The 13,813-nt window shown below is 38.8% G+C and overlaps 1 protein-coding gene across 3 annotated transcripts in view; it reads left to right on the top strand.

Annotated features, from left to right (window-relative positions):
• Positions 1-13,813, top strand: part of ncor1 (nuclear receptor corepressor 1) — a 72,209-nt gene that overhangs the window by 8,968 nt on the left and 49,428 nt on the right. For all 3 annotated transcript variants that reach the window (XM_014019624.1, XM_014019623.1, XM_014019622.1), the window contains exons 3-11: positions 511-605; positions 713-920; positions 1,088-1,267; positions 3,846-3,959; positions 5,701-5,757; positions 5,849-5,901; positions 6,821-6,887; positions 9,296-9,468; positions 10,541-10,631. In XM_014019624.1, coding sequence (XP_013875078.1) covers positions 511-605; positions 713-920; positions 1,088-1,267; positions 3,846-3,959; positions 5,701-5,757; positions 5,849-5,901; positions 6,821-6,887; positions 9,296-9,468; positions 10,541-10,631 — 1,038 coding nt within the window. The remainder of the gene's footprint in view (positions 1-510; positions 606-712; positions 921-1,087; positions 1,268-3,845; positions 3,960-5,700; positions 5,758-5,848; positions 5,902-6,820; positions 6,888-9,295; positions 9,469-10,540; positions 10,632-13,813) is intronic.

Raw genomic sequence — 13,813 nt, 5'->3', positions numbered from 1 at the left:
AATTACAGGCCTCTCTCATCTTTTTAAGTGGGACAACTTGCACAATTCGTGACTGACTAAATACTTATTTTCCCCACTGTACCTAATAAAAACAATTTTCAAGGAAGATTAATTTGACCAACTTAATAAAAATAAATAAAATTTGGCTCCAGTTAAGTTMATGTTGAGCCAGCTCAGATCTAATGGCTCTTATCAATAAAAATTGCCTAGTAATTATAACAATAATATAATATAGTAACAAACATTTTGTGTGTACTTTTTGTTTAGTATTCAAAGGTCAAATGTTCAGTCACTGTAGACCACTGTTTAGATTAAAACTGTGCTAAGCTACTGCAGTTAAGAGGTTTAATGCAGCTGTTAATTTGTAGGAATTTGATGATTTTCTTTCTTTTTTTCTATGGTTTGCAGACCTGATCAAGCCATAGACCAGAGATCCCTCTTTCTTAACATTTTTTACCCTAATYTGATTGATTTATAACAGTTTTTGTGTTGTGTTCCCCTTGTTTTCAGGATTTCTCTATCCCAGACTACCGTGCACATATGCAAGATCCACAGGGTCGGAGAAGACCTTCCTTACTGTCSGAGTTCCACCCTGGAACTGACAGGTATTGTTTTATTTGATTGGTGTTAGTTTCTTGTTGTTGAGGAGTTTATCCTCTTGCGTTCATTAGCTACTGATGCATTTCCTGTCTGTTTTCAATTTTTCCTTCAGGCCTCCAGAGAGACGTCATGGTTATGAACAGCAGTTTCACTCCTTGGCAGCTCAGGCAGAGCATGAGGCCATGGAGGGTAAACGCCCCCGCATGGAGACTGTAGCTGAAGGCCACATCAGCCGCACCCCTTCCACTGCTGGGGGTATGGTCCTGGCCATGCCTCACTCTGTACAGGACAGTTTAAGAGCCACTATGGAGGTCAAAAAGGTGGGATTCACATTGTTTGTACTAAATGTTAATGCCTTTACATGAACCTAAACTCAACAATTGGGGTGTTGTCCTGTTTGGATGCCACAATCCTCTTGAAAATTGGTATTTATGTCCAGATTCATGCCATCGTTTTTTCAATATTTCACCTGTTCTTTTTACTTCAGGAGTCTCCGTTTACTGTCAAAGTGGAGTCCCCATCCTCAGGACCTTCACTATCCATGGGGGACGAACAGGACACCTCGCCTTCCAAACTCTCCAAGGAGGAGCTGATCCAGAGTATGGACCGGGTGGACCGGGAGATCGCTAAAGTAGAGCAGCAGATTTCAAAGCTAAAGAAGAAGCAGGTGAGAACTAATTACTACTATGCCAGGCCTGTATGTGTATGCTGCAACCACGCTGTCAAAATACATAAAAACTGAGCTCTACGTGGTTTTTCAAACATAGAAACAGTGTTTTAACACACCTTTTATAAAAACTGAAAAGTGCTACATGTTTGACTGRMTAAATGTARAATAAATATTACAGAAATACTATTAAAATTAATTTTTTTCACTCATTGTTGCGTTGTAGTGAGTAGCTGCCATTTGGATTCTGAATTGGGATAGTTGGAGTTCTCCCACTTTCTAACAGCAAATTCCCACTGTAGGGCAGTTCCAGTGTAAATTTATGATTTGTAAATGGGAAATTCCCACTTCCCAATACAACTGGGCTGCAGCAAGAGTAGCTGGTGAAAATGCAAAATGGAGATTTTACATTTTCTCTGGCTATTTTTGAACCCTGTATACCTCCACCTAGTTGTGTGATGCTGTAGTCAACATGCATTGTAGGAAATGTAGTTAATGTCAACACTGGCTTTAAAGCAGCATACGCTTATTTTAAGTCATATTTGAAGCTCTCATTGGCCAAATAAAATGTTGTGGTGGGCCAGATTTGGCCCTCGGGCCTTGATTTYKACACATGTGATCGACAACATTGTTTTCAAAAGGTTGCATCTTAATTGTCTACACAAAAACACAAAGGTGGGGTTTGAAGACATTTCTTTCACTTTAAAACCAGTTTAAAAACTGGTAAAAACAAGGGAAATATAAAGAATAAAATTGAAGCAGGAAGTTTTTGTAAAACTGAAAGTGAGCTTAACTTAATTAATAGTAGGGTGTTGATTGATWTTAAATAAGGCGCAGTGCTGTCAGTTTGTTAATCTAAATAATATGAAATGTATAATATAGGAGTTGTATAAAAGTTTATTCCTCTTGTAGCATTGAAATAAAGAAATGAAGCGGTGACAGAGGTCAGGGAGTGCATTAGGTGCAGCCGGGCTCAGGTTGGATGCTTAAAAAAAAAAAAAACAGGAAGTTTGGGTTTCCTTTGAGATACGTAGTGACTCATTCGTTTGTTTTTTCTGATAGGATTTGGACATGGACAAATCTTTTTTTAAAGCGTTCTGACTTGACTTGGTTGCTTGTGATTGCGGAAATGCTCAATATTTTTCATTGCAGATTTAATCAATTTGCAAAACTTGTCAAATTACAAGACTTTTTAACCTGCAGTAAATAATGAAATGAAGTCCTGATTATAATTTACAGTCTGTTCAAGTTTGTGAGTTGATCAGGTATGTGGTGGCTGGTGTTTGTGCACATCGGGTGTCTACAGAACTTGTATAAAAATGTATTATTGGCTGTTAACATATACATTTTTGCCCTTGCAAATGTGTCAGTTTTTTTAGCTGTTATGCCAGAAACCTGTCATGTGAGAAGAAACAAAATAAACACAATTCTGCCGGTTTTTTTATTTTTATTTTATTTTGCTTGTTTGTTTGTTTGGCTGGTTGGTTGGTTGGTCGATTTGTTGTTTGTTTGATTGTTTGTTTGTTTTATTGATTGATTGATTGATTGATTGATTGATNAAATAATCCTTTTTAAAGGGCTAATTACAATTCTGATAAAACCTAATATTAAGCTTGATTTTATGAAAAGTTTTCTTAAACAGTTCATAGTTCTGCTTCAAACTGTGTTTATAATATTAATTAGGGGTGAGTAAAAATAGTAATTCATCGATGCATTGCAATATATATATTTTTTCCAATTCCATATGGATTCAGAAAATCCTCAGATTTAATTAGATTCCCTTGTTAGTTTGTCATGTTTTTATGTTTACTCTCCATGTTTTAAACAAGTGCTACTGCTCTATTTTCAGATATTTTATTTCTTAAAAAATGTTAACATATAATATTTCTGTTTATACAGGCAAGAAAATAACCATGTAAAAATTATTCATAGGGACTCCAATGAATTATTTGTCATTTTCTTATCATAATGAAATTAATATTGAAGCATTGAAAGCATTATTGAAACAAAGTCTAATCATATTGAATTGTGAGATTGGTAACAATTCTAAGCCCCAATATTATTAATAATAAAAAAACAGCATTGTAGCTTTCCAGGCACATTTTTCTTTTTTTATTTAATTATTTGATGTTTTTTTTTTAATTTTGAGGTTGCTGCTGTCCTTTTTTGACCTCAGCCTCACTGGATTGTAATGTTTGGACTGATACAGATTCTATCTTCATTCTTCCAAAATTTATTTCAGGGATTTGTTTGTTTGCAGTATTTCAGGAACTCCCAGCTTTATTTCTGCACATCAGTAGTTTGTATTTAGTGGATTCACCTTGCGTGCAACGCTCCAGCTAACCCTCATCTGATATGCTAGTTATCCCTCATCAACATGGCCTCTGTGGCAGAAACATTCAGGGAATAGTCAGATAAAACCAGCATGGCCTCAGAGATCCAGGGACTGGGGTCAAAACAGATCGGTGTTTATCATCGTTCTTACAAAGTAAAACCAAAGACAGAAAAAAACCTGAAAATGTAATGTTTGTTTTATTTCTTGTCAGAATTTTTGTAATATATTGATGTCGTCTCGTAGCAACAACTGGAGGAGGAAGCAGCAAAGCCCGTGGAGCCAGAGAAGCCTGTGACCCCTCCCCCAGTGGAGCACAAGCACCGCAGCATAGTTCAGATCATCTACGATGAAAACAGGGTAAAGGTTGTTTAAACGCACAACCAGAAAATTTTTTATTTATTTTTATTATTCTTTGTGGAAATGGTGAAGCTGATTCGTCTGTCGAACAGCATCAAAGAGAGAACACGCTCGCTTAACGGATTCGTTTGGAGTTTAGTTTCACCCCGCTGAGCCTGTTCCTGCTTCTTTACCCCCGCTGAGTTCACGTCAGACTGAAGCAAGCTGAAGAGTTTCTCCTGTAGCGGTCTGCTTCATTTGTATCTCTGTGCACTGAAATGCACCTCGCACCCTCCTCTCACTGCTGTGGTGGTGGTTGAGGGGTTGGGGGTGGGGGGGTCACTGGAGTTCATCGCTGTCAGACAGTGTTGTGGTAAGAGAGAGTGCTGAGACACACACTCCTTCCCAGTCAACCATTAACCCTTAAGAATGTAAAGCTGCTCAGGCTTCAGTCTGGCAGCTGTGCCTGTTTGTCTCCGTCTCTTGATGAGGGTCTGTGAAATTACACAGCGACTCATTATGTTCCTAATGATCTCGTCTGAGCTCAAAGTCTCTGCTGATCCAGGAAAAAAAGTCTCCTGCCAGACCCAGTAATTATTTCTTTTTTTATTTATTTTTTGTATCATGTGTTGCTCTTTTCTGCAGAGTGCAACCGTTCACTTTATGAAAGGTTAAAGCTAATAATCTAAGAGCAAATTAAAGGTTTTATAAAGCACCGATTTGTTTTTTCTAGTTTGTTGTCATCACCCACTCTCTATAGCTGAGAGCAAAAGTTTTGTTAGCAAAATATCTCGTGAACCACTGGACATATTTTAATGAAAGTCTTTTGCTGAAACTGACTAGCCTGGTTAAAATCAGACCCTTGTCCTTCACTTTGCTTCATACGAGGGTCTGAACTCTCGGCTATAGAGAAGTGATTCTTGCTGGAGGCGTGGCCTCTGCTGAAGTTTAAAATGATAGGATCATTTAGCCATGACGTATGTGTGCCAGCTCCACTGTGAAGGGGGCTAAGCTAAGAAGCTAACCAGAAATTGTTTGCGCTGTAAGCAACCCTACTGAGAGGAGAGAAGTACCGAGACGACTGTAAATGAGAGCTGCTGCTTTGTCAGACAAATTTAATTTAATTTGGAAGCCTTATCAACACGGACTGGTTTCATTCACTTCCTCCACTGCCATTACTAAACTAACTAGCAGACACTGCGCAGAAAATCAGCGTAGTTCAAAACTCCGCCTTCTGTTCTCTGATTGGCCCGGACGAAAATTCTCCTGAAGAAGTCCTTGTTTATGGGAGAAATCCCAGACGGAGCAGTGAAGGGAAACTAGAATTGAGCAGAACTGTGTAGGAAGGCAAGGGCCAGGCTAGATACAGACCTGAAATGTAATGCAGTAGCTGAGAGTCATTCAGTTCTTAACAGTAGGCAAGATCTTTGCCAGTACCCATTGAAATCAACTGTTTCTGTTAGCAAAATATACTATAAAACACTGAAAAGATAGCCAAACAGTTTATGGGTTGCCACGGTGTTCCAAATGTTGTTTAGGCTATTTAAACTGGGATGCTGATGTACGTAAAATACATAAAACAGAATAACAAACTGATATCCCGCCCATCTCAACCCTCGTCCCTTTGTCTTGTAAGATGATCTTAATTTGAATCTCAGACTTGAATATCTTACATTCCCTCATACTAGACCTTCTAATTTAAAATAATTTTGATGTTATTTTTTGCAAATGTTGAGTTAATCTGTCCAATATTTCTCTTTAGAAAAAAGCTGAGGAGGCCCATAAGATCCTGGAAGGTCTTGGCCCAAAGGTGGAGCTGGTATGTTGATGGTTAAAAACCATTTTTAAGTTTTAAAAAGGGATATAATAATTCACCTGGTGGTGCTTTTTATTTATGTTTTTTCTTCCAGCCGTTGTACAACCAGCCGTCAGACACAAAGGTGTACCATGACAACATCAAAACGTAAGTGTCAGTATTTGTTGCCTAAATCTTTTTTGTGAACATCTTAATGTTGTGCAAACACGAAGATCCTCTCAACAGAGGAAAGTAACTCTGACCTCAGTCCTCATAAACCCGACTCATAATCTGATCACGGAGTCACCTGACTGAGTTACCTTACTGACACCAAGGAGGGTGATTGAGAAGTGTGTGTGTGTGTATATGCACTGGTGCGTGGGGTTACCAACTGTGTGGCTACAGATGTGACCATCACAGTATGCATGTTGTACCTGTTGGGGATAATTCTTTGACAATTTTCCCAGTACACACAGCCTGGTGAGGACCCACTATTTCTAATGGGGACAAAAGCCCAGTCCTCTTCGGGGTAAATACCAATGGTGGGTCAGGGGTTAGAGTTAGGACTAAGTTGGGGATTAAGTTTAGGTTAGGTTTAGGGTGAGGGGTCAGGGTTAGGCTGTAGAAATGACCAGTRAATGAATGGAAGTCAATGCAAAGTCTCCATGAGGAYAGATGAACAAAACGTGTGTGTGTGTTTAGAGGAGTGTATGTTGAAGGCCATGTCGTCTGGGACATCCTCCTCCCTATCAGGGTGTACCATGAGAGCAGCCCATCTGGCTGGGYCTTTTATCAGCACAGAGGGCGTTTTTGTGTGAACCTGCTGAACAGGCCGTGCTCTCAGGGTCAGTGCTCTCACTATTTTCTCCCCACAGCCACCGTCGTGTATAAACAGAAGAGTTCCCAGTATTCTGTCCCTGTTACACTGCAAATAAACAGCTTTCAGATGAGACGTTGGGATTAAAATGAACTCATTTTGCTGTAATTGTGCTTTGCTAAACACAAACATCTTTGGTTAAACAGCAGCCGAACCTTTTTTTTTAATATAATAAAAAGAATTTGCTGAACTTCTATTGTCTTCTTTCAGGAACCAAGTCATGAGGAAGAAGCTAATTTTGTTTTTTAAGAGGAGAAACCATGCACGCAAACAAAGGGTAAGCGTCCCAGCTGTTATTAAAGCAAATTAAATGATGTAGTGGTTGGACCAGTTTTAAATATTTGTCACTGATGCTGACGAAGAGAAAACAGTTCTTGTCTTTCCCACAGTCAATAAAAACATCTTCACACGTGACAGCGTGTACTCTCATGACCTCTGCTGGGTTAAATCTTCGAATACAGCTTTTTGTAGAAACACTCTGAATGTTTAAAATATAGGAAAATTAATTGCATTCTGTTCATTTATAAAATGTGTGTTTATTTAGAATTAAAGAACGAGCAGTTCGTGTAGTGATCCCCATCACTCCTGAAGCCAAATCAAAATCCAAGATGGCCGCCATATTTAAAAGGACGAATTTACCATAGTCGGCCATTTTTAGTCATATTGAGGTGTAATTTGCTTTAGTGGTAATCAATAACGGTGATCTATAACAAATAGAAAAGGGTGAGCTCTTTCATATTTACTCCAGGAACCATTTTAGTTTTTACCTTTTCTTCACTCAACCTCAAAGAAAACGCGTCTGTAACAGTTGAAGTTATAACAGGACTGTCTTTAGTAACGGCTTTGAAATGTTTGGTTTGAATTTCAACGACAAACTCAATGCTACTTGTGTTAGCTTTAATGCTAAGCATCGATGTTAATTGTTGGTCAGCAGCCTTTGATTAATAGGTTTATTTGACTTATGTTACCATGGGTTTCTCATTTTGCAAGAAAGTAAATAAATCTGACTTTAGTTATTTAAAATAAACCATCGTTTTAACTCTGTGTCACCACTTTTGGATACATATTATAAGCTTACCAAGTTCCTCCTTGTGTATTTTCACAGATTAGTCAATCAATAATCGTTTTATAGTTGCATCACTACCCTCTGAATTGTAAGTGAATCATGAGGTGTCTAATGATTCCCACACCTGGGCTGTATTTGGAAGCACCCTGAGGTTTAATGTTCAGTTCAGGGATAACTTCACGTGTAAATGTAGGATTGTCTGGGGATCAGATGACTCGTTCTTTAGACTCAGCCACCCTGTAGGGGCTCATTTCAAACCAACTAAATAAAAATTCAGACCATTTCAGGTGGTTTGATTTGATGCTGAAGATTGTGGAAGTTATAAAACTAAATGACCTGTTTATTTCCAGAACAGGAGGCGCCTCGGTTTCCCCTGTTTGTTTGGCTGTATTGTGTGAGGCAGCATCAAGTTTTGTATGCAGTAGAAAAATAAATATTGTCCGATCAAACAACATTTCCGAGAAACAACCAGCCAAGCTTCTGGCTGCCTTATCAGTTATTCAAATATTGCAGGATCACCTAATGTTTAAACACAACTGTGCATTTGTGTTGCTGTGGGTCAGCGGGTCTAACTTTTCTCTGGCTGCTCTCTGTCAGAGTCAGACAGACCTTTTAGGCTCGGAACAATGGAGCAGTGCACATGGCCTTGTGCCAACAGGAAGGTGAATTGTTTGTCGCCTGCAGCAGAGAGTTGAAATGAGGTTGTTTTGTCCTCGTCACCATGTTTCTGTAGCGCCACTGAACATTTTAACTCTTGCACCTCTGGGCTTTTACTGCTTCTTTTGGTGTGGTTTGGATCTTTTGTGTTGGGGAACTGATATCTTTACTTGGTGATTAAAGAGTGGACCTTTTTGAAAGCACACCAGTTGCATCAGAACAGATTGAGTGTGGGTCAGAAGATGGAGTCAGACACAGTTACTGAGCAGCATGTTCTGTCTCCTGCTCCAAACCCAACATTGTTTTCACTATTTGTTCACATTTAAAAATTAAAGCTAAATTAACTAGCAAAAATGCACAATGAATGCTTAATGCTAAAAGATTTTTGCAGAAAATTTTGCAATTGGATTAAAATGGACCAAGAAGCTGATATTGGCAGGAAAAATGGCTAAAAGGTAGCTGTAAAAGCTTAGTTTAGCAGAAGGAAGCAGACAGAGCATGTGTCTTGATTTAAGCAATAAGAAGCTGAAATTATCATAAAAAGGTGACTGTATTTTTAACAGTTTTAAAGGATTTTGGGATGTTGAAGACTAATTCATTCATTTCCAATGAGAACAAAAATGGCAGAAAAAGCTAAACATCTCAACAATGACGATTTGCTGAAATACCAAAAGTCATAGCAGGAAAGAGCTGAAAGTTTTGATACATTTTAGAATTGGCACAAAAATCATCTCAGTGATAAGAGAAATAAACGACACAGAGCTCACCCTTTTACCTTCAGAGAGATGTCAGGGTCATCGTTGCTTTTAGATTCTTTATTTGTCTTATTCTGCTAACTTTGTGAACCTATCAATAYGTTAAATCATAGTTGAAAAATAAAATTGTTCATCACTGTTCATTTGATTTACCCTGCTGTGGTCATTAAACACACCTGGTGCAACTTGCACACGTTTCATCAACAGGAACAGAAGATCTGTCAGCGCTACGACCAACTGATGGAGGCCTGGGAGAAGAAGGTGGAGCGCATGGAGAACAACCCCAGACGCAAAGCCAAGGAGAGCAGAACACGAGAGTACTACGAGAGGCAGTTCCCAGAGATCCGTAAACAGAGAGAGCAGCAGGAGCGCTTCCAGAGGTAACAGGAACCGGAACCAGATAACAATGTTTTAGTTCTTCCTATTGGTTTCTGGTCAGGTTTACATATTTATACTCATTATTACTCTCTAGTTTTTGAGCCAAAAACAACAAAAAAACTAAAAATCATTTATCGGAAGTGTTACTTGTCACAATCTTTGCACATTTAATGGAGACTTGTTGGTCTACGGCAAAGAAAACAAGTTGTACTGTTATTTTCTGAACACTTTTGTTTTTTCTTTCTATAAATCATGACTGAAATTAGATGAAACAACCATTACAATATTTTATTTTATTCCAGGTTAGAGATACACCTTAAATCCACCCTATTTTACAGGATGTTTACTTTAACCAAGCAACACACAGCTACTAGATTATTGTAAAAGAAATATAGTTTTTTGGACAGTATTGACTTTTAAAACAATGTTAAATTGACATAGACTACCTGCTCATGCTAGCATTTTTTTTTGCAATGATAATGGTAACCTATGGCCGACACGAGACATGAAAAAGATTTTGGGATGTCGGTCACCTTAAAGCAGCAGACTGGGTGGTGTGTGAGGCTCAGTTTCTCTGGGTGCTGTTGGAAAGTATKAGAACAAAATGATGGCTCAGTGTGTGGATGGAGATTTTGGGTTTTCATTGAAATATTTCAGATGTCAGCACTGTTTATGCAGACTGTACTGTGGAGGAGGAAGCAAGTAATAAYAGTTCAGAGAGAATGTCCCATTCATTTTGGCCACAAGGTTTTGTTCAGAGTTTTGAAAGTTTTAAAGAGAAACTGGGAATGAAGGCAAAAGCTGAGTTTAACAGAAGTGATTTCTTCATATAGCTTTAATGCAACATTTAATAAAAACATGTACCGTATTTATTCATGTATAATACGATCTCGAGTATAATACGATCATAATTTTTTGAGCTTACAAAGCATAAAAATCTAATTAACAATAACCCGTGTATAATACTATCCCCCCACTTTATGGATGACTTTTAGGGTTAAATTTCTAGTATTATACATGAATAAATACAGTAATTTTAKTTTTGGTTAATCAGACTGTTGATGTTTTCTACAGAGTTGGACAAAGAGGGACAGGACTTTCTGCAACAATTGCAAGAAGTGAACATGAGATTTCAGAAATCATTGACGGTCTTTCTGAGCAGGAGGTAGGTGCTTGTTGCTGTAAATTTTTAAGGTGCCATTTTTTTATTTTAACCTGTCAAACCACCTTCACACTGAGTGATAATCCCATTATGATCTAAATCAGGGGTGCCCAAACCTTTCCCCAGAGAGGGCTAAAATTAAAATCTATCCGAGGGCTGCGGGCCAAATGCAATAATATTACATGAAATACAAAAACTTAATTAGTAAAGTCATTTTTTAAAATAAATAACAAGCAGCCAGTGCAAGGGCTCACGTTTTTTTTTAATTTTTTTATTTTAGTCTTTCATTTGGAGAAATTTTGACGTTCACTCGGGCAGCAAAGCCTCATGGGACATTTCTGAAATCGAWTAAAAAATGAGTTTTTATGGTTTTATAAAGTGTGCAACATGTGTGCCTAGATCTAGTCTGAATGTTTCTTGTAGTTACGTGTATTTCCTGTTTAATCGGAATGTAATTCAAGCACCATGAGTGGACCAATGGATGAAATGAGTAGGTGGAAATGCAGTGTTTCTACACAGGATRACAGGAAATTACAATTTTAGTAACCAGGGCATCTGTCAAAACTGGCCCATCAAGATATTTGATTTTGTCCACAGGACCCGCTTTGGGCACCTCTGATCTAAATAGATTGTGGAAATAGATGGTCTTTGCAGCATCTTGGAGAGTTCCTCTAAAGTGTATAAAATTAAAAAACAGCGGGTTCCCCGTTACACGCATGGGTTCAGAATTGTTTTGAGCATGAACAGGAAGTCCATATTCTAGTTTGAGCATGTCCATCCAGGGGATAGCCTAGAATTGGAAGCAGGACTTGTCTCTCGTTGATCTTATGCCGGGGCTACATCCTCATCAATCCCACATCGACCTGGCTGTGGTGCAACTAACTTATTGCAACACTCTTGGTGGCACGGCTGCTACATGCATTATGTCCTGCCACTGCTCAAACAACCAGTACACACTCAGTTAATCCACCACACTCAGCTGTTTTTGGTCTGATTTTTGGACAAAAATCAAGAAGCATTTGTTCTCTTCATGGTCAGAGCTGGTGGRCGAGGGAGAAAGGGTGGTAGATGTATATGAAGGCACTGCACTGGAAACCCTTTCATCTCCATCCTCTCATGCTGCTTGAGCCTGATGGCAGTAATGACCTCGTCAGATATGACAATACTGCTGATATTTCCTCCTCCACTTCAGGGTTGGAACTGATTGCAGAGGCCCAGTAACCCATCAATGACTAGTTCATGGAAACAACATAGTAAAGACCTAACACTTGTSGTGGCAGAGTTATGCTAGCGTAGCGTGACATTTCTAGCGGTAAGCTTCAGTGTGACATGGTCCATAAGAGTTGCAGGGCCTATCGTAATCTGGCTCTGTGCCGGAATGCCGGCTTACCTCCACGGAAAAAAAAATAAAAAAAATTCAAGCTTGTCTAGCCAGAGATTTAACAGACATTTCTTTGGATCCAACAAAGGCACATGTTTTCCTGTCAACCACACTAGACAGGACTACCAGCCAATCAGTAATCGGGTGGAGGTTGGACTTGGATATTTGGCAAAACTTTGATTTAGATAATTTATTTGTTAGAACACATAAAAAAAAAAGAACAGGAAACAATATTGAAGAGAAACCAGCAGACGGATGTTTACCGATTCCTCCACCTGAAAGCYGAGATGCGCAGGTTGATGCTAGCATTAGCTAAATTTAGCTGAACAGTAACAGACAGGTAGAGCAGAGAGGAGCRGGCAGAAAGACGTCTGATGACTTTTACAACAGTGACCAGKGCAAAAACATGCAACCAACAGGTGTGTGTGCTGAGAGAAAAGGAGACTGGTGTTAAAGTTAATTAGATGCAGCRGCTCAGGAGCGCAGCTTGACTGTTTATGTTACTTTAGTTCTTGGAATTAAATATTAACAATAAAAGAGCTACATTTGTTTAAGCAAAAGTGTTCAAAGGTGTGTTTTATTTTCCACCAAAACCCATTATTCTCACTGTGAAGGTGTCAGTTTTAAATATCAGCTGTATCGTATTATTCTACCATTAAAAACAGGCCAATTATATTTGGAACCAGACTTTATGAAAACTGTTAAGCATTTAATTATCAAATATGAAATATAAATTAGTTTTCATGTAATTTTTGTTGATTTTGTGCGCCTGTATAAATACAAGTCGTGGTTTTTAGTTTATTTTAATAAAAAACATTGTATACAGAAAGTTTTTGTGTGACACGAGCAAAAACTGTCGAAAGGGAGGACTAAGCTACAATTTCAGAAGTTTTGATCTCACAAAAATGTCTGACCACCGAGTTCAATTATTAACCCCCAGGATAATTTATTATAAAAGAAGTAAAACAGTTTTTAAAAGTCAACATAATGGAGCACATCTGTACATCTGAATGTTCAAACTTAAACTAAATGAGAAACTCCATCACAGTGCAAACAAACATTTAACTGACACTAGGAATGCTCGATATAAACAATATACGGTAGAAACGATATAAACTTGTCCTATGATAGAGATCTGTAGTCTACCGGCCAACTGCGCAATTCTTTTTGATGATGTAACCGGCTGGAGTCAAAACAGAGGAAGCATGGCTGAGAGCGCAAATGAAGAGAGGGGGGAAAAACTTATCCGGACMTGGTTCGGGTGTGTGAAAATGAACGCCAAACTATTTACATATTTACGTGACGGCGCGTCCTCTGGTCGGATGCCGACCACACTGCCTGCTGCGGGAGGAGCGTGCGCCGCGGCATGTGTGAAGGGCTCGACACACGGGAGGCGACATCGCTCGCTCTCCATTCATTTCCACGCAGCGAGGCGACTGTCAGTGCAGGTGAAGTCAGTGCTCAGGTGGGACGCACAAAAATTAGTCTGGACCTCGTTTCTCCTGCAGTCATAGTGCGACGACGCACGACCGAATGCGCGCGCACTCCAAAGTGCAACTATAATGATTGTCACCCCGCCGGAGCACGCACAGATTAAACAGGTGGAGTGCAGAAAAAATAATCTGCAAAGTGTGTAGAAAGGAATAAATACAAGCAATTTGTTTTATACAGTATATATGTATATATATATATGATTTAACCAGGTAGATCTCCCTTAAATTTAGATTTTTATGGGAGACTTTAAAGTGTCCCTTAAAAAAGGAGATTTTAAGGTCTAATTTTTTTTACCTATACATATTTATTC

The sequence above is a fragment of the Austrofundulus limnaeus genome, unplaced genomic scaffold (assembly GCF_001266775.1).
Source record: "Austrofundulus limnaeus strain Quisiro unplaced genomic scaffold, Austrofundulus_limnaeus-1.0 Scaffold225, whole genome shotgun sequence".
In the NCBI taxonomy this organism is placed as follows: Eukaryota; Metazoa; Chordata; class Actinopteri; order Cyprinodontiformes; family Rivulidae; genus Austrofundulus; species Austrofundulus limnaeus.
The sequence above is the reverse complement of the archived record's forward strand: the minus strand, read 5'-3'. Positions and strand labels throughout refer to the sequence as shown.